This window comes from Fragaria vesca, linkage group LG3 (assembly GCF_000184155.1).
Source record: "Fragaria vesca subsp. vesca linkage group LG3, FraVesHawaii_1.0, whole genome shotgun sequence".
In the NCBI taxonomy this organism is placed as follows: Eukaryota; Viridiplantae; Streptophyta; class Magnoliopsida; order Rosales; family Rosaceae; genus Fragaria; species Fragaria vesca.
The window spans coordinates 16,328,683-16,350,166 of record NC_020493.1 but is presented as its reverse complement, the minus strand read 5'-3'; the positions used below and the strand labels follow the sequence as shown (position 1 = coordinate 16,350,166).

At 39.5% G+C, this 21,484-nt stretch overlaps 1 protein-coding gene across 1 annotated transcript in view; it reads right to left on the bottom strand.

The window, feature by feature from the left end:
• Positions 1 to 5,156: 5,156 nt before the first annotated feature.
• The window catches only part of LOC101296759, a 44,570-nt gene continuing 28,242 nt past the window's right edge, over positions 5,157 to 21,484 (bottom strand). Inside the window, exons 13-23 of the mRNA XM_004295825.1 lie at positions 19,916 to 20,596; positions 18,456 to 19,802; positions 16,833 to 18,302; positions 16,016 to 16,091; positions 7,389 to 8,738; positions 7,056 to 7,178; positions 6,727 to 6,860; positions 6,450 to 6,660; positions 6,063 to 6,300; positions 5,793 to 5,943; positions 5,157 to 5,691 (exon numbers count right to left, since the gene is read on the bottom strand). Of these exons, the coding sequence (XP_004295873.1) occupies positions 5,383 to 5,691; positions 5,793 to 5,943; positions 6,063 to 6,300; positions 6,450 to 6,660; positions 6,727 to 6,860; positions 7,056 to 7,178; positions 7,389 to 8,738; positions 16,016 to 16,091; positions 16,833 to 18,302; positions 18,456 to 19,802; positions 19,916 to 20,596 (6,090 nt within the window). The 3' untranslated portion in view covers positions 5,157 to 5,382. The remainder of the gene's footprint in view (positions 5,692 to 5,792; positions 5,944 to 6,062; positions 6,301 to 6,449; positions 6,661 to 6,726; positions 6,861 to 7,055; positions 7,179 to 7,388; positions 8,739 to 16,015; positions 16,092 to 16,832; positions 18,303 to 18,455; positions 19,803 to 19,915; positions 20,597 to 21,484) is intronic.

The following is a 21,484-nucleotide window of genomic DNA, read 5'->3' as shown; positions in this document are numbered from 1 at the left end:
CCGATTCACTCCCAGTTTTGGTTTTGTTTATGAACCGATGAATCATGAATATGTTTTCTAGTTAACAAGTTTTACATTCAATTTGGCTTTTAGAGTATCTCGCTAACATACGAGATTGCTGATTCAGATGGCCTTTAAGAGATGTATGGCGCCTAGAAAAAAAAAAAAAAAACTAGGTTGTGAGCTACTCTTTCTTTCCGTTACATAAGGAGGAGGACCTTCTTTTGGGAATTACAGAAACATGTCTAACTATGCACCAACCATGGTCATCTGTGCTCATCAATGGTATCAAACGCATCAAGGCCCATTAGAGGTTTGAGCCTTGTAAACTTCGGTTTCAGTTCAAATTTCCAATACCCATTTGGTATAAACATGTTTATGATTTGGTTTTTAAGTTTTAGTCTTGAGAATTGGAGTGTGAGTAGTATTGTTTATGATTTGGATTTTAAATTTTAGTCTTGATAATTGGAGCCTGAAGATTTTTAGTATTGGAAGAACTGGTATAACTTCACTAGAAAGCTGCAAATTTTTATGTGTAAATTTTGAGGTAAAGAATTGGTCAACTAGCTTAATTGTATGCCAAAAATGTGTACTTAGTGGGATCTTGATCTCTGTCCCTGCAAAAATTGAATCTTGAATTTCTAGTACTAGTGTTACTAATGCTTTTTCATTTTCTTTTTTTTTTTTTTTTTTGCATTCGGTTTAGGTTCATATTTGATGTAGTTCTTTTTGTTGTTGCAGAAAACACTTCCACTATATTAATAATGGGTACACAAGAAAGAATAAGAAAACAAGGACTCTCTCACTTCTCTTCCTATCTCTCTCCTCTCTACCCTCTCTCACCCTCTAACCGAGAATGGAACACACTTTGGTCTTCGTCTCTGCGATACAAGACCTAGAACTAAACCTCTCCTTAGATAGCCATAAGGATCTTCAGATCTCTTCACCAAATAGGAATCCTATTCCTATTAGTGGTAGGCAATAATGCCTCCTTCCTTCTCTGTAATCAACCAAGATTACAGGTATACCATCATCAATAAGGATTTACTTTCCTTATTGGAACACCATACTCTAAGATGAAACACCTTAGGAAAAACACATGGGCTGGAAACCCAACATTGTTGTGTTGTTGTCACGAGTCTAGCATGCAAAATTGTAAATGTTGAGTTGGAATAGATTTTTTTTTTTAATGACTAGAGTTTGTCTTTCGAATGACGTCTTTGGATTCATGTTGCTGGTAAGGTTCCAGAGGAGGCTACAATAAAACCAATGGAAGACTTCTATCGGGAAATTTATGCAATGGATAGAATCACTGACATCTAGTTTCCCCAATACTACCCGATTTCAAGATTGTTAGTATTCAAAGTTTTGTTCTCACTTTGTCACTTTCTAGTGGCACATCTTGCGTTTATTGTTTCAACTAATTATGGTCTAATGTATGCAAAGCTTGTGTTGAGTAGTTGGATGTGTTAGACGCGAAGAGTTAGCTGGTTGGGAGATGATACCTGAAGGGGTAGGAGATGATAGCTGCTTAAAGAAATATGCAAATCAGGATACTATTCCCACCAAAAGTTCAGTTTCTTGAAGATTATAAACCGGTTTGCCTTATCTGAGACAATTTGCCTGTCCATGGAAATCCTTGAATCCTGCTAAACAAGTTGTAGACAACATTTGCATACAGGGCATTTTATAATTAGGTTCAAAACAGGTGTTTCACATTTTTGTATAATTCTTTCAATTTTGTTCCTGGTCAGTGAAGACCAGCATTGGAAAGAAAAATGGAAGGAAAATCTCTGTACATGCAATCAGGATGTATGTTTAAGAATACCAACTCAAATGAATACAAAATATACCAGCCAATATCTTGCATTTAGATTTTAGCTTATTATAGAGCACTTTGTGTATGTCATTCTTATTCCCCCTTTGGTTTCAACATATAGGATCAGACTGCAACCCTGATCTTTCAAAAGCCTCTTAACGGAGAAATTTGTACTGCTTTCATTACTATGAGTCTAGATCAAGGAGTGAACATCGTAGCTGATATCAAAAACTCTACGGTTCGATTCTCTCTAAACTAAAGCATTCACATAACTGACAGGTGCAAAGATGATAAAAAAAACCAGACACATGCAGAACGATATGAAATAGAAACATCTGTTCCTGACTCATGAATTCGAGACGGCTGTTGATCAAATCTCAAAAACATGAACATAAACCATACCTCCAGAGGAATGCTATTTGGTTGAATGCAATTTACAGCTTCAACGCATTGATCAATTCATCGATTTCAAACTAGTGAGCCAAAACGCCTATTTCAATGTCGAATTCGCACACATCGCTCTACTCCAGCTTCAATCCTTCTTCAGTTAATCGGATTCAAACTTTCATCCAGCTCCGCCTATTTCGATTTCGAACTTGTGGACGACGCCAATTTTGCTTGCCACTAATTCGCCCTCTCCGTAACGGAGACGTGGCCGATCTCCATGCATGCAGCATCGTATTAACCCCCATTTTCACCCCGTCGTCAGTGTTACAGAATGACCTCTAGCTTTTACCCAGACGCCGTCGACAACGAGGGAAATGGCCGTCATTTGAGAAATTCCAGCGTTGTCCCTCAAATTTCCTCCCTGCCGATGATAAGACGCCACGCGTCTTGCGACCACAATGGCGTACAGTACTACGGTGTAGTCCAGCGCTTCCCAACAGGGAGAGCGTTTTGGAAAAAGTGAGGTTTGGTTGGCTTGTCCAGCGACTACCCCCATGCTGGCGTTGGCTTCTGGCCTCGTCGACGTCGGGTGGGTGCGGCTAGACGAGCTGTGTTGGTGGTCTGGAGGTGGCAGGGCTTACCAGTCAGTTTCTTGACGGAGGAAACAAACTTTGGCTTTGCTCGGCGTGAAGGGGCTGTTGCATCTCAAGTAAGAAGGCGACCAAGATCTGGGTTGGACGTGGCAGATCCTCAAAGTCTTGAAGCGATGTCTTGTGCCAAGGTTGGGATTGGTGCCGGCGGCTCCATGTTTAAACAAACCGACGGTGGCTCTATTTTCTCACAGAACGGCAGCGGTTCTATCTCTAGGACTGGTCGATGGCTTTGTGGCAGGACACCGAGGCGGTTGGAAATCGTAGTAGGGATCCGACGACAGCGACACAGGCCTTGGTGGCGCTGGAGGTGAAACACAGGAAAAGATGCAGGGTTGCTTTTGGGCCGGGTGGAGCAATTTTGGGCCTTCAATGGTATTGGCTTGGTGGGCCTGGGCCGGTGGTGTGGTGTTGGGCCAGTCTTGGTCCTTTGTTGTTTTCTGTTTTTTGGTTTAGGTTTTTCTAAGTTTTAATTTGGTTAGGTCTAGGTCCCTCCTCTATTGGCAAGGGTTTGAGTGTCGTGTTTAGGTCAGTGTGCTACTTCGGTGGCGTTATTCCTGGGGACCATCGGCTTTAATATCGATGTTGTATGCCTGGCAACATAAGGGTTGATTGCCTTTGCACGTGGTCTGGTAGTATTTGAACACGGTGTTGAAGAAGGGGAATTAGCTTGTTTTAGTGTTGGTGGCGAGGTTGTACCGTTACTCTCAGGATTATGTAGCTCTTTGTGAGCGTGAAATTGGGTTAGGGGTTGAGCTTATTTGGCTCATGGATGTTGTTGTTGGCGATGAACCCGTAACTACAGATTTTTATAAAAATGTGTGTTTTGATGTAGCTATCATAACTGTTCATTTTATTATGCAGTAATTTTTTCTGTATCAATAAAGTTATTTCTTCTAAAAAAAATAAAAAGTTGAGTGTGGAGATAAAATTGACATTTGCACTAAATAAAAAGGCGCATAAGTCTATCATATGAATGAAAATGATTACCTGAGAATGATTATTCTCATATGAACCGCATTACTGTAATTATGTTTTGCATTAGAGAATTAGAGCTTTAGATGCTCCTTATTTTCCTAACATTTTATACTGGAATTGGTTTTCAAATTGGATCTGGTAAATCCTGGAAATTAACCTGTATCCAAAAGTCGTTGAAGAAAAATGTCATAATATATAATTATATATGTCATCTACAAGAGTGCAAAACCCAACACCTCAAGAAAAAGAGGCTCCTCAACGAGACTAATTTTATTTTTTTATTTTTATTTTTATAAACAGGCCTCAACAAGACTAATTAAAAGTCAAAAATTGTTGATACAAGCAGATCATCCATGAACCCTACAAATATAATTTTGATGAAGACACTGCAATCTCTTATCAAATCTAATCAGAGATTCTGATAATCACAACACACTTACTCGGTTTATACATTTATACATCATGACACGAGTAGCATGATGGACCGACTTGGATTCCAAGTTTTCAAATTTTCAATTTCTGTTACAATTCCTGGACCGAAAAAATGAATAATTGATAGAATGAAATGATGTATTAGTATTAATATGAATCATATACTTATACAAGAAAGTTAATCAGATCGAGATCATCTATTCTAAATATGAAAGATATAGAAGATTGAGTCCCAACTTGAGAACCATAGGAACAAAGATTTCCTTTCTCAAGGGCTTTGTTAAAACATATGCTAGTTGATGTGCATAATGAATTCACATATCTTATAGTTACATAGTCATATTGAATCTTATCTCTAATGTAATATAATGACAATCTATCTTGTCTAGTTGGCTCATGAAAACTAGGTTGGCTGCCATATGTAAGGTAGCCTTGGTGTCACAATATAATAAAACAGATTTATGATGCGGAAGTCTCAAGTCCCTTAATAGATATCGGAGCATGTCATCGCACGATATTCTGTCTTTGTGGGATGAAAGTGAAACTGTTTTCTGTCGCTTCGATCTCCAAGATATCAATGAATGCTGGACTACTGGAGAATAGCTTGTGTCTTGCGTAGAGAGATTCGATCCCGCCATTTTCCTTCGGGTGGTGTTTTCTGGCAACTCTCCTGGTACACTTTCTTCTTGATTCTCTATGCTAAGGGGATTCGATTTTTGTGTGGCAGAGTCTATATATGCATTGTTCTGCAGTATTTTGTTATGTACTTACGGGCTGCTCACCACGTGTTTGTAGAAATGCCCCAGTGTTGTATGCAAAGGTGATTCTTTGTCTTTTTGCCCTTATAGATATTCGTGTTAATAGAAATGTGAAGAATTGGCTTGAATTCTCAAAGAAAGATATTTCTGGCTGATCACAGGGGTAACCAATGAACAAGATATCAATACATAATTTAGAGGCTGAGTTTACATTTGAGTATCCTCAGATTGAAACTTTATGAAGTCAGGGTCTTTGATCTCCCCATGTTTGTATAAAAATGCGTGAATCCGAAATATGGGTTGAGAGACAGGACTGAAATTTACATTGACTCAATACTTTCATGCATGCATGAATCGTTTATCTAGCCTCCAATGTCGAAATAGTAATTGTGAGTCCTGTTTGGCTTCTCCCTCCTCCTGTTAAGGTTTCGCTGTCTACGGAGCTTCTTTCTGTGAAGAAACCAGGCTCCTTTGGTTCAGGCAATGTTGCTTCTTCATTGCATAACATGAACACCGCTGATGACATTTCTGGCCTGTCATTGGGTAGCTTTTGTACGCATAATAGACCCACTTGAATACTTCTTAGCACCTCGTACTCCATGTATGAGTACTCCAAGCATGGATCTAACAGTTCTAAAACCTTGTTTTTGTTCCATAGTAGCCATGCCTGGAACAATTTCAAATCATGGCCTTTAGTCATACACATGAATGAAACTCAAAGTTTTAGAGTAATAAAAACATATATTCACACAATCATATGATACTTACATGTCCCAGAAGATTGTGGTTGTGATCTGGATGATTGAACCCTATGTTCTTTCTGCCACTAATTATCTCTAATAATAGCACCCCAAAACTGAAGACATCCGATTTCACTGAAAACTTGCCATCAATGGTGTACTCAGGAGACATATATCCACTGCGTGCAAAACAAAATTGTTAAGTACATGTTCGTAGCTGGAAATAAAGACAGTTTATTTCTGGTTTTAGAGATGATGAAACTCTTGTTCTGTGTTAGTTCTGTTATATATGACTCACTATGTGCCAATTACTCGTTTTGTTTTTCCTTCAGTTTGATTTTGTTCAAAAATTCTTGCTATGCCAAAGTCAGATATCTTTGGGGCCAGCTCATCGTCTAGCAAGATGTTGCTACTCTTAAGGTCCCTATGAATGATTCTTAATCTCGAGTCTTGGTGGAGGTAGAGAAGTCCTCGTGCAATTCCCATGATAATGTCAAACCGCTTTTGCCAATTAAGCAGCTTCTTTCTGTTTTGATCTGCACAAGTTATACATCACGTGAATTATAGTTCAGTTTCCTGCACTATGACAAAGAGATAATGCACGGGACTCTCTTCAATTCCTTTACTAGAGATGGACATATATTAGCTTAAGAATTAAAAGAATAATGAGGGTGAATTCTTATACCAAAGATAAAGAAGTCCAAGCTTTTGTTGGGCATGTACTCATAGATTAGCATCCTTTCTTCTCCTTCAATGCAGCAGCCTAAAAGTTTAACAAGATTCCGGTGTTGAAGATTGGCTATCATTGTAACTTCATTTCTAAACTCTTTAAGACCTTGTCCAGAACCTCTTGAGAGCCTCTTTACTGCTACTAATTCATCTTGTCTTAGGTTAGCCTGAAATTTAGTGTCAGCATATTAGCTTGAATTCATAGACGATACAGTGTATGATTGTCTTGTTACCTTGTAAACTGGACCAAAACCTCCCTCTCCAAGTTTGTTTTGCCAGGAAAAGTAATTGGTGCCAATTTCAATTGTATGAAAATCAAATAGTGGCAACTCTATGTCTTCCTTGCTTGATCTTGAACCTGAATAAACTGAAATTCAGTGATATGCATGGATTTGATTGCAAACTAATGATATTTAAGAACATTCTCCGTTTTGTCAATGATTTGCCAGGAAGCCAATTGGACCTAAACATGTTCTAAGTTATGTAATTCTATAATGTATCTATGCCTCTTTGTCAGTAATTTAAGGTTTGCAAAAAATAACTATTGTGTTAGTATGCTTACCCTTTAGCTTTGCTCTCTTCTTCAGAACAATACACCAGCATGAGAGACCCAGAAAAAGAAGTACAGCAGCTGCTGATATGACCAAGATCAATACTACTCTTTTGTCCTTCTGACTAGTATTGCCTGCATTTGATATAAAAGGTTAGATTAAATTTGATATTTAACCATTTTGACTCGCATTACTGTCTAAACCAATTCATTTGATAAAATTGAAATGTAGAACATAGCTATTTCACCACATTATGTACTAATTAATCATTTAATCATTCAGGATTAAAGCTTTACTCTGGAAAATCAATAACTAACATTATTTAGAGCAAAATATTCACTTACCTAGTTCTGAAGCTGGCATCCGAATATATAGATCTTGATCATTAACTTCATCAATGAACTCACGCATATCTATAAGCTCTCCGAACCACATCAGACAGCCAATGCCTCCAGTACTCATATTTGATTTAGCATAAGCTACACAAGAACAATCCTTCAAACACTCTGCTTCACATTCCTTAATGTTCATGCTGTTATTCACCGAAAAATCCAACAGGTCTGGAAGTTTTATATTTTGAAATTTCAAAAACCCTTCCTCCTTCTGGCAATCCAATGGTGTCTCTCTCTTGCAACCACTTGACCAATTGAGAACCTCCCATTCTTGGTGTGATTTTGGGACAAACCCCTGCAAGCACTCACAGATGGGTGTTCTGTCAACTTTGCATATGCCATTTGCACCACACTCTCCGTAATTGTCGCATCTATCATTCTGCAATGTATACATAACAGCCCATTCAGTACTCCCTTTATTCAGCACTAGCTTTTGCACCTCACCTGTTTCAGTTAGCTTTGATCGGGTAATAACAGAATTGTCATTAGCTTTATAGATATAATACAACTCATTTGTGTTATAAACATAACTTGGTTGCAAAATTTCGTTGCTTGAATCAGGAAGACCAGTAAACCGAAGACCATTCCAAGGTCCACTGCGGAATTGTTTCTTTGATCCTTGAGCAAGAACAAGCTGAGGCAACACAATGTTTTCAATCTTATATGTATATAGTCCAAGAGACGGGTCACTAGCATTTTCCCAAGAAGTCAAGAATTGGTTTGGACCTGTTTTGAAGTTCAATAGCAGCCTCATTCCTGGTAGCAGTGTGTCCGATGGGAAATCAAAACTTTGCCATATATAACTTTCGGAACTAGTCAGAGCCTTGTCTATAACAACAAGGTTTCCAGTGTCCAAAAGCTGTGCAACAGGATCTTCAGCTTCTCTGGAAGGACTAGAAGACCAAATAGTGCTATTCATTTGGTCTAAAAGGACTAAACTTCCATTTTTGGACAACGTCATGGCTCCATAAGAATTGGCAAGTGGATTTTCTCTATTTGCAACCCATACAACAATATCTGGAAAATTCTTGTACCATATTCCTAGATACCATGCTCCAGAATTGCCTGTGGAGAAAAGTCCTAGTTCAAAGCTTTGGCCGGAAGAAACCAAGGTATCAGAGCCGACTATGGATTGTGATGCAGCTAGGGTGTCAGCTGCGGTGGACAGATTCAAGACCGAAAAATAGTATAGAGAGGTGCAGACGATAACAAAAAGACACTTCATCTCTGTTCTACGACACAAAGTATCTAATGGGAAGGTGACAACTAACCGGAAAGAATGATACAGGAAGGAGCTGAGTACTTATTTGCAGGATTGTAGTCGCCTTCCTTTGTTTTTGAGGTGACACAGCTTCTTTTCTAGGTTTGGACAAGCTTCACGCAGGTCTCTCTCTCTCTCCCTCTCTCAGTTTTCTTTGTTTTCCTTTGGTTCAATGGAGGTTCTTGCGTACAGCCTACACATCAAGTCTTCTCACTTTTCTCTGTTTTCCTTTAATTTTTAGACATTTTCAACTCACTGTTAAATTAATTGACCAGGGATAATCAAGAATATAAGGTAGCTGGTAAGCCGGTAAGGATTTTTTGTATAATTTAAATATATGCAATGGAGCACAAGCTCTTCAAATTGGCTGCAATTACTTAATATATTCTCATATGGACCATATCGTTGATATTGATTGGACTTTTAATTATCTCTATTTCAAATCCTCTCAAGCTCATAATCCATCAATTAACCCTGCATATCGTGTTGTTATTTGACCAAGGAGACTGTGAGCTTCATTATTTTACACAAGAAGATTTCCCGTTCACTTTGAAATCCACCTTTCTACATAAAAGTGACAGAACTACACAGCAAAGCAAGGGTACGTTTTGAATAAGTTATCCCCTTCATCGCTCTCTTTCTAGAATTCCCAGCTTAACGAGAGTTAATAACTAGAACAGATGGACAGGTGGCTTTAATCTGAACTCACTTTTTTTTTTATTTATGATAAGACTTGTTTGACATTTGATCCCTAAATAAAATAATATAGAAAGTCTGTTTAAGTATTGAAATTTGACCTCAAATGTGAATATTGGAGTGGTACGTTGAGCTCAAGCTTTTTGGTTTTAGTGGTGTTGAATTGTGTTTCTTGGTACTGAAACTGTTTCATACTAGTGAAGGAGCTTATATTAGTGTGTACATGGATTGCTTGCAGTATCTTAACCAAAAGGCAGTACTTGCTGACCTTATGCTCGAAGAAATGCCCCATTTATAGGAGAGTGGGAAGGCGGCCTGTGTATTTGTGCAAGCTGACACTCAGGTTCCGTAATTTCATGATGAAAGTTGACCCTCCCCTGGTTAATGCAAAGATGAGTCTTCTGTCCCTCTATTTGTTATTTCATGCACTCACTATTCCTCACTTCTCCAAGTCCTTCTAGTATCTTTGCTTGGATAAAATTCAATACAGCATACTTTGAGAATGAGAATGGATGGAATCTGAACTGTCACATTGTCATACCGTGTGACTACGTTTGCTCATATATATAGTCAGAATTTACATTCTTTACATTCTGATTCAACTTCCATTGTCCCACTCTTTCCGCGTCTGTTTTCTTGAATACAAATTAGCATCAACCTCTGCATTGCATTTATGTAATTTTTTTTTTGAGAATCACATTGCACTTATGTATACAAATAAGAAAGAGTTTGAAATTTGGATGTCATTTAGATCTTCAACGAATACGATATTGTTTACAGGTATCCATTATCGCCTGATGTATAACACAAGTCGGACCCTTACGCCTATGACTTATCTTTCCAAAATGAGCTAGACAATCTCAGATTCTCAGGTACACCACCAGACTATATATCATTAGAAGGTTAGAACAGACCAGGTCGATGATAGGGTGAATTTGGACTTTTGGAGTGTGGATGTTGAGTTGGTTAACAAAAAAGAAAAACATAGAGCGCATGGGGCAAATCGTAATTAACCGGGCATTTCTGTCAAAACGGCAAAAGCGACCCTTTTTCTTCTTCATTCTCATTTACCGATCAGTCAATCCTCCTTCTTACGATGGACCAGCAGTCAATCCCACTGATGCTGCCAACGTGGCAACCCGCCATCCGTCAGGATCCTGGCATTCATCTTCCTCACGGTGGCGATTGGACGGAAAATCGCTGCATGGCCGCCACCTCTGGCTTCCACAAACAGTTTTGGCGGGAAATTACCCTCAAGAAATTCAGCAATCTGTTTCCCTTTCCCAAATAGATTAGCAAATGAGAGACGTGTCCAGCACGTTTAAAGCCTTCAATGCTAGTTTGAGCAGTCAAAGGCTGTTTCTGAGGTGGAGAAGTTCCGGCTAAGTCAAAAATGGTGGCTCCTGTTTCAGATTTCCGCACCCGATAGAGGTAATACCTACCTAAGTTGGATGTATGTTTTGATGATTTAGACTTAAACTCACACTTGAGGTTCACGCAATTTAAGTTAAATACTTCTGCATATGCATGAAACTATGTAATTATAGCAATCATATAGTGGCTCTATAATTTTTGAGAGACTAGCCAAAATTGAATAATAGGGGTACTATAATAGAAGATGAGAATCAATAAAGTTGTGCTTAATTTTTCAATTGATTGAAGACATTAAAGTCAAAGATAAGGAGCACAAGCATTATGACATAGCATGAGTTGAAGGTGACTCTTTCCACAGAAGATTGAAACAAATGAAAGCGTTGTCGAAGTAAAAAAAGAACTGCAATAAAAAAAGAACTACCTTAAGACATATGAATGTGCTAGGGTGCCTTCTATCTATCTTGAAATGTATAATAGAACTGCAATAAAACATTACGATAGGCCAACTTCAGCTTTTTGGGGTACAAGATAGGCTAAGTTCATTTTTAACAAATGAAGTACGAATATGGTATAGTTCATCTAATTCCTGGAAAGGGTCTTTCTGCAGACTCAAACATAACCATTCTTGGCCTTCGTTAAGAAAGCCAGATGTTCTACAAATGTGTCAACGGGTATAATTTTCAGCAGCATCATCTTCTCCAACATAGTACTATTATGGTCTCAGAGTCCTGCACCCAAACCTTGCAAGTTTTCATTTTTGTGGTACATTAGGAGCAGCAATAGTATGCTTTGGCTTTTCGTTAGATTTGCTGCCATGGCTGGAGGTGGATGGCTAGTTCTATCATTAACGTACAGTTTCAGAACCACCAAGCAATAAACCAAAAATATCCATCTATAGGTGTGAAGCTTCTGTGCTACTGTCATGCTGAAATAGATACAAGAAGTTAGGCTTACTGGGATGTACTGTGATCAGAGAAACTACCTTTAAAGTTTTCGGCGTTAGAATACACCAGGGTTCCAAATTGGACCATTAGGTAGCAGTTTCTAGCACTGGTTAAAATTGTTGTAGACTACTTCGATCACTTGCTGATCATTTAGTTTTGTATTTGATGGTTTGACTGACTAGGAAAGTCCAAGTTTTTGCTGCCGTTTCACAGCTCCTTCCACAATTCAAATCCACAACTTTGTTGCTGGTGCTGTCTTCCGAGAACAAGATTTTCCTGCAGACTTGGAAAACGTGACAGTAAGTCAGCTTATTCTTCAGATTTTGTAATTTTGTTTTACGATTCTGTGATCTCTGTGTGTAGTAATCATTAACTATCATCCAGTGCATCAGCAAATCCAAAATTTATAATAATAATAAAAAAAATAAGAACATATCTAATCACAAATAATAGGACCTGTTCTCATGAGGGTGTTTGACTTTGAAATGATATTCTGCGTAGAACGTAGATAGATTGTAAAGGTGGCTGCAAAGTCCAATAAAAGGTCCAAAAAGTTTTCTTGTCACACATCCATATTTTTAGTCCAAAAAAACACAAATGAAGGGCCTTTCTTTCATCTTCTTTACCTCTCTACTCCAACTTTTAGTACTGAATTTCTGCACTGCAGCTGATACAATATATCCATCACAGTCCATAACGGGCTCTGGTACCTTGGTTTCTTCCGGCGCAAGCTTTGAATTGGGACTGTTCTCCCCCGGAAACTCTGGAGCCTGGTACTTGGGAATTTGGTACAAGAAATTTCCTGATATTGTAGTATGGGTTGCCAATAGAGAAAATCCAATCCCTGGATCACATGGAGCCTTGAGGTTGTCCAAAAATGGCAGTCTAGTCATTTTAGATCAGATGAACAACACCATTTGGTCTTCTAATTCTTCCAGAGTAGCAGAAGATCCTGTTGCACAACTTTTGGAGAGTGGAAATCTTGTTGTTAGAGACAGTGCTGCCACAGGTTCTGAAAACTATGTGTGGCAAAGTTTTGATTTCCCATCAGACACATTGTTACCGGGGATGAAGCTGGGGTGGACCTTCAAAAGGGGCCTCAGCCAATTCTTGACTTCATGGAAAAATGCTAGTCATCCATCTCTTGGGGCATATACTTATGGCATGGATAATGATGTGGTGCCTCAGTTTGTTTTTGCCAAAGGGTCAAGCAAAATCTTCCGTACTGGACCTTGGAATGGTGTTCGATTTCCTGGCACTTTTGTTTCCAACCGTAATTTCACAGTTTTAAAACCAAATTTTGTGTACAATAGCAATGAGATATATTACACGTTTGATGCTGCTGAAAGCTCTATTACTACAAGACTACAGCTGTCTGAATCAGGTCAGATGCTGCGGCTAGTGCTGAATAAAGGAAGCACAGAATGGGCCCTCATGTATACATTGCAGAATGATCAATGTAACAATTATGGAGTGTGGAGCAAATGGAATTTGCAGAATTAACACGGTAACAATTTGTGAGTGCTTGAAGGGGTTTGTTCCTAAATCACCGCAAGAATGGGTGGTGCTTAATAGGACAAGTGGTTGCAAAAGGGAGAAGGCACTGGATTGCCAGATGGGAGAAAAGGGTTTCTGAAAATGCAAAATGTGAAACTGCCAGACCTGCTGGATACATTGGTAAACAAGAGCATGAGCACAGAAGAATGTGAGGCAAACTGCTTGAAGAATTGTTCCTGCATAGCTTATGCTAATTCAGATATTCGTAGTGGAGGCAGTGGCTGTGTTATGTGGTTTGGAAATCTGATGGATATGCGGGAGTTTGTTGAGGATCTTAGTGAGCAAGATATCTTTATTCGGATGCCAGCTTCTGAACTAGGTAAGAAAATATCTTCTCTCATGAAGCACTAATCCTTTAACATTAGGACGTGTTGTCTTAAGATGTTATTTAGGAACAGCGCGCTAGTTTCTGCAGTCCTATTTTATTCAAGTTGTATGTTTATTGATTTTGAATTTGTATGTTGGAACTTCCAAGGCTCATATAAAACGTCCACAGTTTTTTAACTTTGTTTATGCTCCTTTATATATAGTAATATACTAAATGCATGAAAATCTTGCTGAGTACTAATACAGAAGTACAGAATAAAGCGATGCATGACATTGACTGACAATTTGTGATTCTGACATATTTGTAATTTGATCTTTAGTTGCTAACAGTCTTGCCAGCAAGAAGGGTAACAGAGTAGTACTTATTTCTGTCCTATCAGCAGCGTCTGTGCTTCTTCTTTTTGGTTTGTTATGTTGGTGTTTAATTCTGAAGCAGAGAGGAAATAAACGGGGTAAGTATTGATGCACATTCATTGCTTTTATAATATGGTCTAGGTCCATTTTTTTTTAATTTCATTTCTTTTCTTTCTCTTACAGGTTCAAGAGCTAGTAAGGAAGACTTGGAGTTGCCCCAGTTTGATTTTCATACTATAGCAACTGCCACCGATAGCTTCTCCACCAAAAACAAACTTGGAGAGGGAGGTTTTGGTCCAGTTTACAAGGTAACATGGTGATATATAGTTGACCATTTATTCTACAAATTTAGGCTCATATTATTATATTTACATTACATTTTCAGGTCAGACTAACAGAAGAAGAATCAATAGCAGTAAAGAGACTCTCAAAATATTCTGGGCAAGGTGTCGAGGAGTTTAAGAATGGAGTTATGATGATAGCCAATCTTCAACACCGCAACCTGGTTAAGCTTTTGGGCTGCTGCACTGAAGGAGAAGAAAGGATGCTAATCTACGAGTACATGCCCAACAAAAGCTTGGACTGCTTCATCTTTGGTCTGAGATTCTATCTTCCAACTTTTGATTTCATGATTTTTCTTTTGACAACTTTCAGTGCAATTTTTGTAACTAGCAGAATCCTATGCAGGTTTGTTTGTGTTGGAAAGGTTAACAACTGATTGAGCCAATAATAATGTTATTGAGGAATTGTGCAGATCAAAATAGAAAGGTGGTGTTGAGTTGGCAGAAGCGATTTGACATTATCATGGGGATTTCAAGAGGATTACTCTACCTCCACCAGGAGTCCAGAGTAAGAATCATTCACAGGGACCTTAAGAGTAGCAACATCCTACTTGACAATGAGCTAAACCCAAAAATATCCGACTTTGGCATTGCTAGAATTTTTGGAAACAATCAAAGTGAAGCTAAAACCAAACGAGTAATTGGCACATAGTAAGTTGTAGTAGCATATCTCTATAATTATATGTTATATCAGGAATGAATTTTTGCTTCAAGTTATGATCAATTGATTAAATCGTGTTGTGTGGATGTAGTGGTTATTTGTCTCCTGAGTATGCAATTGATGGCAAGTTTTCAGTGAAATCCGATGTCTTCAGTTTTGGAGTGATTTTGTTAGAAATAATAAGTGGCAGAAAGAACAGAGGGTTTCTTCATCCAGACCACTATCACAGTCTTCTGGGACATGTAAGAATGTTTTGCTTATTTTTGACATTATCTGTGTCTGTTTATCTGGAACCTTTAGTTTTCGTGTCTATTACTAAATGGCATATAATTTTCAATTTCTCTAGGCTTGGCTACTTTGGAACAAAGACAAAGGTTTGGAACTAATAGATCCTTGCTTGGAGGACTCATATGTTGAGTTCGAAGTGCTAAGATGCATTCAAGTGGGCCTTTTGTGCGTTCAAAAGCTGCCAGAAGACAGACCAGAAATGTCATCAGTGCTTCTTATGTTGAGCAATGAGAGTGTAACATTGCCTCAACCGAAGGAGCCTGGTTTCTTCACAGAAAGGGGTTCTATAGACATTGATACCATCATAAGTGATGGAAGAAGTCACACAGGAACCACATTTACAATTACTGTGGTAGAAGCTCGATAATCATTGTTCGTACTTCAGATTCACGCACTTGCATGCAAACTTACTCTAAATTGGTCAATGGTGATAGTTCTTGATGGAAGAGAAGACAGTTGCATTTGGTTAGTGTTCCAACTTGATGTATTTGATTCCTTTTGAGGTATTTCTTGTAGGGATTCAATGAATCACAGTTCCCTCTGTCTAAGGTGATTTATTTTTGTGATCTGGTCATTGATATATAAGTAATACAACAAATTAATTGGAGGACAAGCAGTTTGCCTCACATTCCTCAAATCTGGCTACGTCATAAGCGAGCCATGAAGGCAAAACCTAGGCGAAAACCTAGCTTCGACCATAAACAACGAACTTTTCGTAAGTCTAAAAGTAACTATAATCACGACACTATCAAGGTAAACGCTGGACAAAGCCAAACATGAAGATCCTTCAATCCTAGTACCACCAACTCCAGAACCCAAAGAGCCTTCACCAAATGGCACAAAAACCGTCTCCTGCAACACATTGGTGACCACAATAGAAGGACAAACACTTACAGTAGAGGGTTTAGGAAACCTTTTGCATTTGATCCTTCTCTCACTCAAATCGACTGAGAGAGCCCTAGGCTTCAATGAGCACTGGCTGGAGCCCAGGTGAAGATTTGAAAAGTGAAAAAAAATCTACATCACGCATAATTGAGTGTAGTTCAGCTGGCTAAAGTCTTATGAGTTGCACTCTGCTCTTCACTGGTTCGAGTCTCATTTATAATGGGAATAACGGTCTACTCATTTATTGATAGAAATGCCTATTTATAGGCATTACATAGAGTCTCCTGAAGGATCTAGAACATCTATCAATACTGAAATCTATTATAATAAGGAAACGATTAGGTCAAGACACATAACAGAAGGACAGGAAAGTAATTTCTTTAAACACTCCTCTTTGTGTCGCATGCCTAATACGACATAGTGCATGAAATGTTGCCTCGTTAAAAACCTTGCCAAGTAAAACAAAAACCTCGTGGGCAAAACAAAAGACTTGGACGAAGGGAAAAAGAGCACAACGCACCAACTACAATTGAAGATAACATGTGATGTAGACTCCCCCTGATGTCTACATAACGACTCCCCCTGATTGGTAACTCAATCTTGGAGTTCAGATAAACGACGCATGCCAATGCTCTTCACATGTTTCTCAAAGGTAGATTTGGGTAGAGACTTGGTGAACAAATTTGCTACATTATCCTCAGAACTCACCTGGTTCACATGGATATTCAAAAACTGTTGTTGTTGCTGATTGTAAAAGAACTTTGGCGAGATATGTTTAGTATTATCACCCTTAATGTAACCTAACTTCATCTGTTCAATGCAAGCCGCATTATCCTCATAGATGCAAGTTGGTTCAGCCGTAGTAGATGGTAATCCACTAGACTCTCGAATATGAGACACTACAAACCGAAGCCAAACACATTCTTTAACTGCTTCATGTAGTGCAATAATCTCAGCATGATTCGAGGAAGTAGCAACAAGGGTTTGCTTGGTTGATCTCCAAGATATCGCTGTATTCCCAATTGTGAACACATATCTAGTCTGGGAACGTCCTTTATGTGGGTCAGAGAGATACCCAGCATCAGCAAATCCAACTAACACATTATTCGGTGTTTCAGGATAGGGGACTAGTCTACCATGCGCATGAATCGCGACTATGGCAGCGTCTGACACAGTCTCTTGGTGGGAGGCCGAGGGCTGTGATCCACCGATCCCAGACATGATCTTTTGCTCTCTTGTTTCACTGTAGGGAAAGAACAGGCCTAAGTCAATGGAACCCTTCAAATACCTGAAGATGTGCTTAACACCATTCCAATGACGATGCGTTGGCGTAGAGCTAAATCTAGCTAACAAGTTCACAGAGAATGCAATGTCTGATCGAGTGCACTGAGCCAAATATAACAGAGCTCCAATCGCACTAAGATATGGAGTTTCAACTCCCAGGATCTCTTCATCGTCATCTTTCGGACAAAATAGATCCTTTTTAATATCTAGACTTCGAGTAATCATGGGAGTGCCAAGAGGATGTGCTTTGTCCATATTGAATCGCCTGAGCATCTTTTGGACATAAGCCGACTGGTGTATTAAGATTCTAGTCCCTCGATGCTCTAGTTCAATGCCTAGGCAAAATCGAGTCCTCCCAAGATCTTTCATCTCAAACTCGGATTTCAAGTAGCTAACCGTCTCATTGATCTCATTGAGATTTCCGATGATATTCATATCATCAACATAGACTGCTACAATTGTGAATCCGGAACTTGTTCTTTTTATGAACACGCATGGGCACAAATCATCGTTTTTGTATCCCTTCCCAATCAAGTAATCACTTAGACGAGTATACCACATTCGTCCGGATTGTTTCAATCCATATAGTGAACGCCTCAATCTGATGGCATAAGCACTTCGTGGTTTAGAGTCACTTGAGTTGGGCAACGAAAGGCCGTCAGGCACTTTCATATATATCTCTGTATCAAGATCCCCATAGAGATATGCGGTAACCACATCCATAAGTTGCATATTCAGTTTTTCGGACACTACTAAACTGACCAAGTAGCGGAAAGTAATGACGTCCATAACAGGAGAATACGTCTCGTCATAATCAATACCAGGGCGTTGCGAGAATCCTTGCGCCACAAGTCTAGCTTTATATCGCATGACTTCATTCTTCTCATTACGTTTCTGAACAAAGACCCATTTATGTCCAATAGGCTTAACATTTGGTAGGCATGGCACAACCGGACCAAAAACTTGCCTTTTCGATAGGGAGTCTAGTTCAACCTGGATTGCATCTTTCCATTTCGGCTAATCTGCTCTACGTTGACATTCTGCAACAGAGCGAGGTTCTATTTCATCGTTGTCAATAATCTCCTGAGCGACGGAATAAGCAAAAGCATCATCAATAAACATGGAAGACCTATCCATAAGAACGAGCCAACTTGTGTAATTTAACGAGATTTCTTTGTTCTCTGACATCAACATTAATTCTGAGGTGTCCCCCAGAGGTTTCAATATCGATTCATGGACATAGCTATAGTCAGAGACAATCTCATGTGATGGATTCACAGTATTGATGATGAGCGGATCATTTTGTGCCTTGATGTCTTGCTTTTTCCGCGGCAAGACATCGATTGAACCTGTCTTTGGTCTCCCCCTCTTCCGGGTGGGAGCCGAGGTCGTAGCCACCCTTCCACCATGGGCATTAGGTACGTCGGCAACGCCGGTGGTGCCTAGCCTGGGTGTGGCATTAACTTGCCCAGTTTTCGGGACTTCCAACCTTGCAGGAACGTTTGCAGCAGTGATAGTTGATCTCGTCACTTTCGCGATATCAGTAAAGGAGTCAGGCATCGAATCTGCAACTTTCTGAAGATCAAGAATTCTTTGCACTTCAATCTCGCTCTGAGATGTGCGGGGATCATAATGAGACATAGTGGGGACAGACCACGACAATTCCTGTCGTTCAACCGAAACATTACCGTTCCTTTCTCCCCCTAACGACGGGAGGTATGTCTCATCAAAGTGACAATCTGCAAATCTTGCAGTAAAGAGATCTCCTATTAAAGGTTCTAAATAGCAGACAATCGTTGGTGCTTCAAAGCCAACATATATACCCAATCGTCTTTGAGGACCCATTTTAGTACGCAGTGGAGGCGTAATAGGCACATAGACCGTGCAACCAAATATGCGTAAGTGTGAAATGTCAGGCTCATATCCAGTGACCAACTGGTACGCACTAAATGGTTGGTTGGCGGTGGGTCTGAAACGAATAAGTATAGCTGCATGTAAAATTGCATAACCCCATGCAGATACGGGTAGATTGGTGCGCATCACCAAAGCCCGAGCCATAAGCTGTAACCGCTTGATTGTTACTTCTACAAGACCGTTTTGTGAATGAACATGGGGAACGGGATGTTCAACATCAATCCCAATAGACATGCAATAATCATCAAAAGATTTTGATGTAAACTCTCCTGCATTATCCAATCGAATAGACTTGATCGGATGATCAGGGTGGTGAACCCTGAGTTTTATAATTTGAGCCAGGAGTTTAGCAAATGCAGCATTCCTTGTGGATAGCAAAGCGACGTGTGACCAACGCGTAGATGCATCAACCAGAACCATAAAGTATTGAAATGGTCCGCATTCTGGTTTGATAGGTCCACAAATATCACCTTGGATCCTCTGTAAGAATGGAATGGAATGTTTTGTTTTGTGTCTACAACAAAAGAGGGTCGTGCCTGCAACTTTGCTAATGAACAAGCTTTGTAAAACTAGCGGTGAGCGTTGGAGATTGCCATAGAGGCATCAGGAGTGGAACCATGCGGCACAGAAGCCTGTGAAGGCTGTGACTGCATTTGGGACAACATTAAGGCCGAGCCCTGACCATGAGTAGTGCTCACGGCACTACCACCATTTTCGGTGGCTATGTGTGTTCCCATACGTCTCTGTGCTCTGAAAAACGGATGACCGTGTGAATTTTTAAGAATACGGATCATCATATCACGTCCAGGATGTCCCAGACGATCATGCCAAAGCTTATATGAGTCAGATTCGCAGAAGTTGCGAGCAACTGCATAGGATTCAATAATCCGAACTGTAGTAAGATATAAACCACTACTTTGACTCAGAAGTTTCTCTAAGATGTGCTTACGGCCACATTCAATAGAGGTAATACACAAAAACTCTTTATCATTCTCACGATGAGTTTCCAAATGGAAACCGTTGGCGCGAATGTCCTTAAAACTTAGCAAGGTTCGATTGGCCTTTGGCGCGTATAAGGCATTAGTGACATGAATCTTTGTGCCATTTGGCAACAAGAATTGTGCAATACCTCGCCCTTGTATAACCGGCGATGAACCAATCATGGTTGTCATTGAGGATTTGTAAGGCACAAAATCCGTAAACAATTGCCTATTCCGCAGAATAGTGTGGGTAGTCCCACTGTCAGCCAAACACTCAATTTCGCCACGAGACATCTACAAAAGAATGTAAATCAATTAGTCTTGAACTCAAGACATGGCGAACACTCTAAATAACATAGAGGAATTTCAGGGAATTGTGATCAAGTTGTGATCCCTTATTGAGTGCATAAGAATTTCCGCGCAGAATGACCTTTGCTCACTAAAATGGTCATAACTTCGTCATAGAAATAGATATGGATGAACCGTGAGAAGATCTGGAAACTAGACTCAAAGAGCTTTCCATACATATGTCACTCACATTCTAGTTCGTCCTGAGCTGTTCACAAAGCTCGTACGAAGTTGGCGGACAGATTGCTGTTACGCAAAGTAGCTTTTGCAATTCGAACCATTCATGCATTATTAAGGGCAATAAAATTCTCAACCATTCTTTAAACCAGAAAACTAAGAGAAATTTAATTAATGCCAACTTAATACATCAAGGATGTTCCAATTCCAAAACGACTAAGAAAAACCAAAGTCTTAAAACATGGCCATTGCCAAACAAAAAAAACACTTGAATAAAATAGCAGAAAAACCGTCTAATACATAGACTAATCAAAATCTGGAGTTTCAACACTCTCTGAAGAGACACTCTTCTTGGTCTCAAAATCTGCTATAGTGAGATTGGTGGTGAGCTCTGCGTCTCCGTTATCCATCTCATAATCTCCATTAGTAAAATTAGCCTCTTGAGCCAAATACTGCTTATGCCTCTTGTAGATATCTTGAATTTCCTTGCTTGCACGACATTGTTTGTGCATATGCATAGTTGAACCGCATTTGAAGCAAGAAAATCGACTGTGTTTGACAGAGTTAGGTGGAGGATTTCCACCTCTACTAGAGCCAGGGCCGGACCGGCCCCCTCCTTGGTTGTTGGCGGTGGTGCCGCCGTCCCTCTTCCATGTG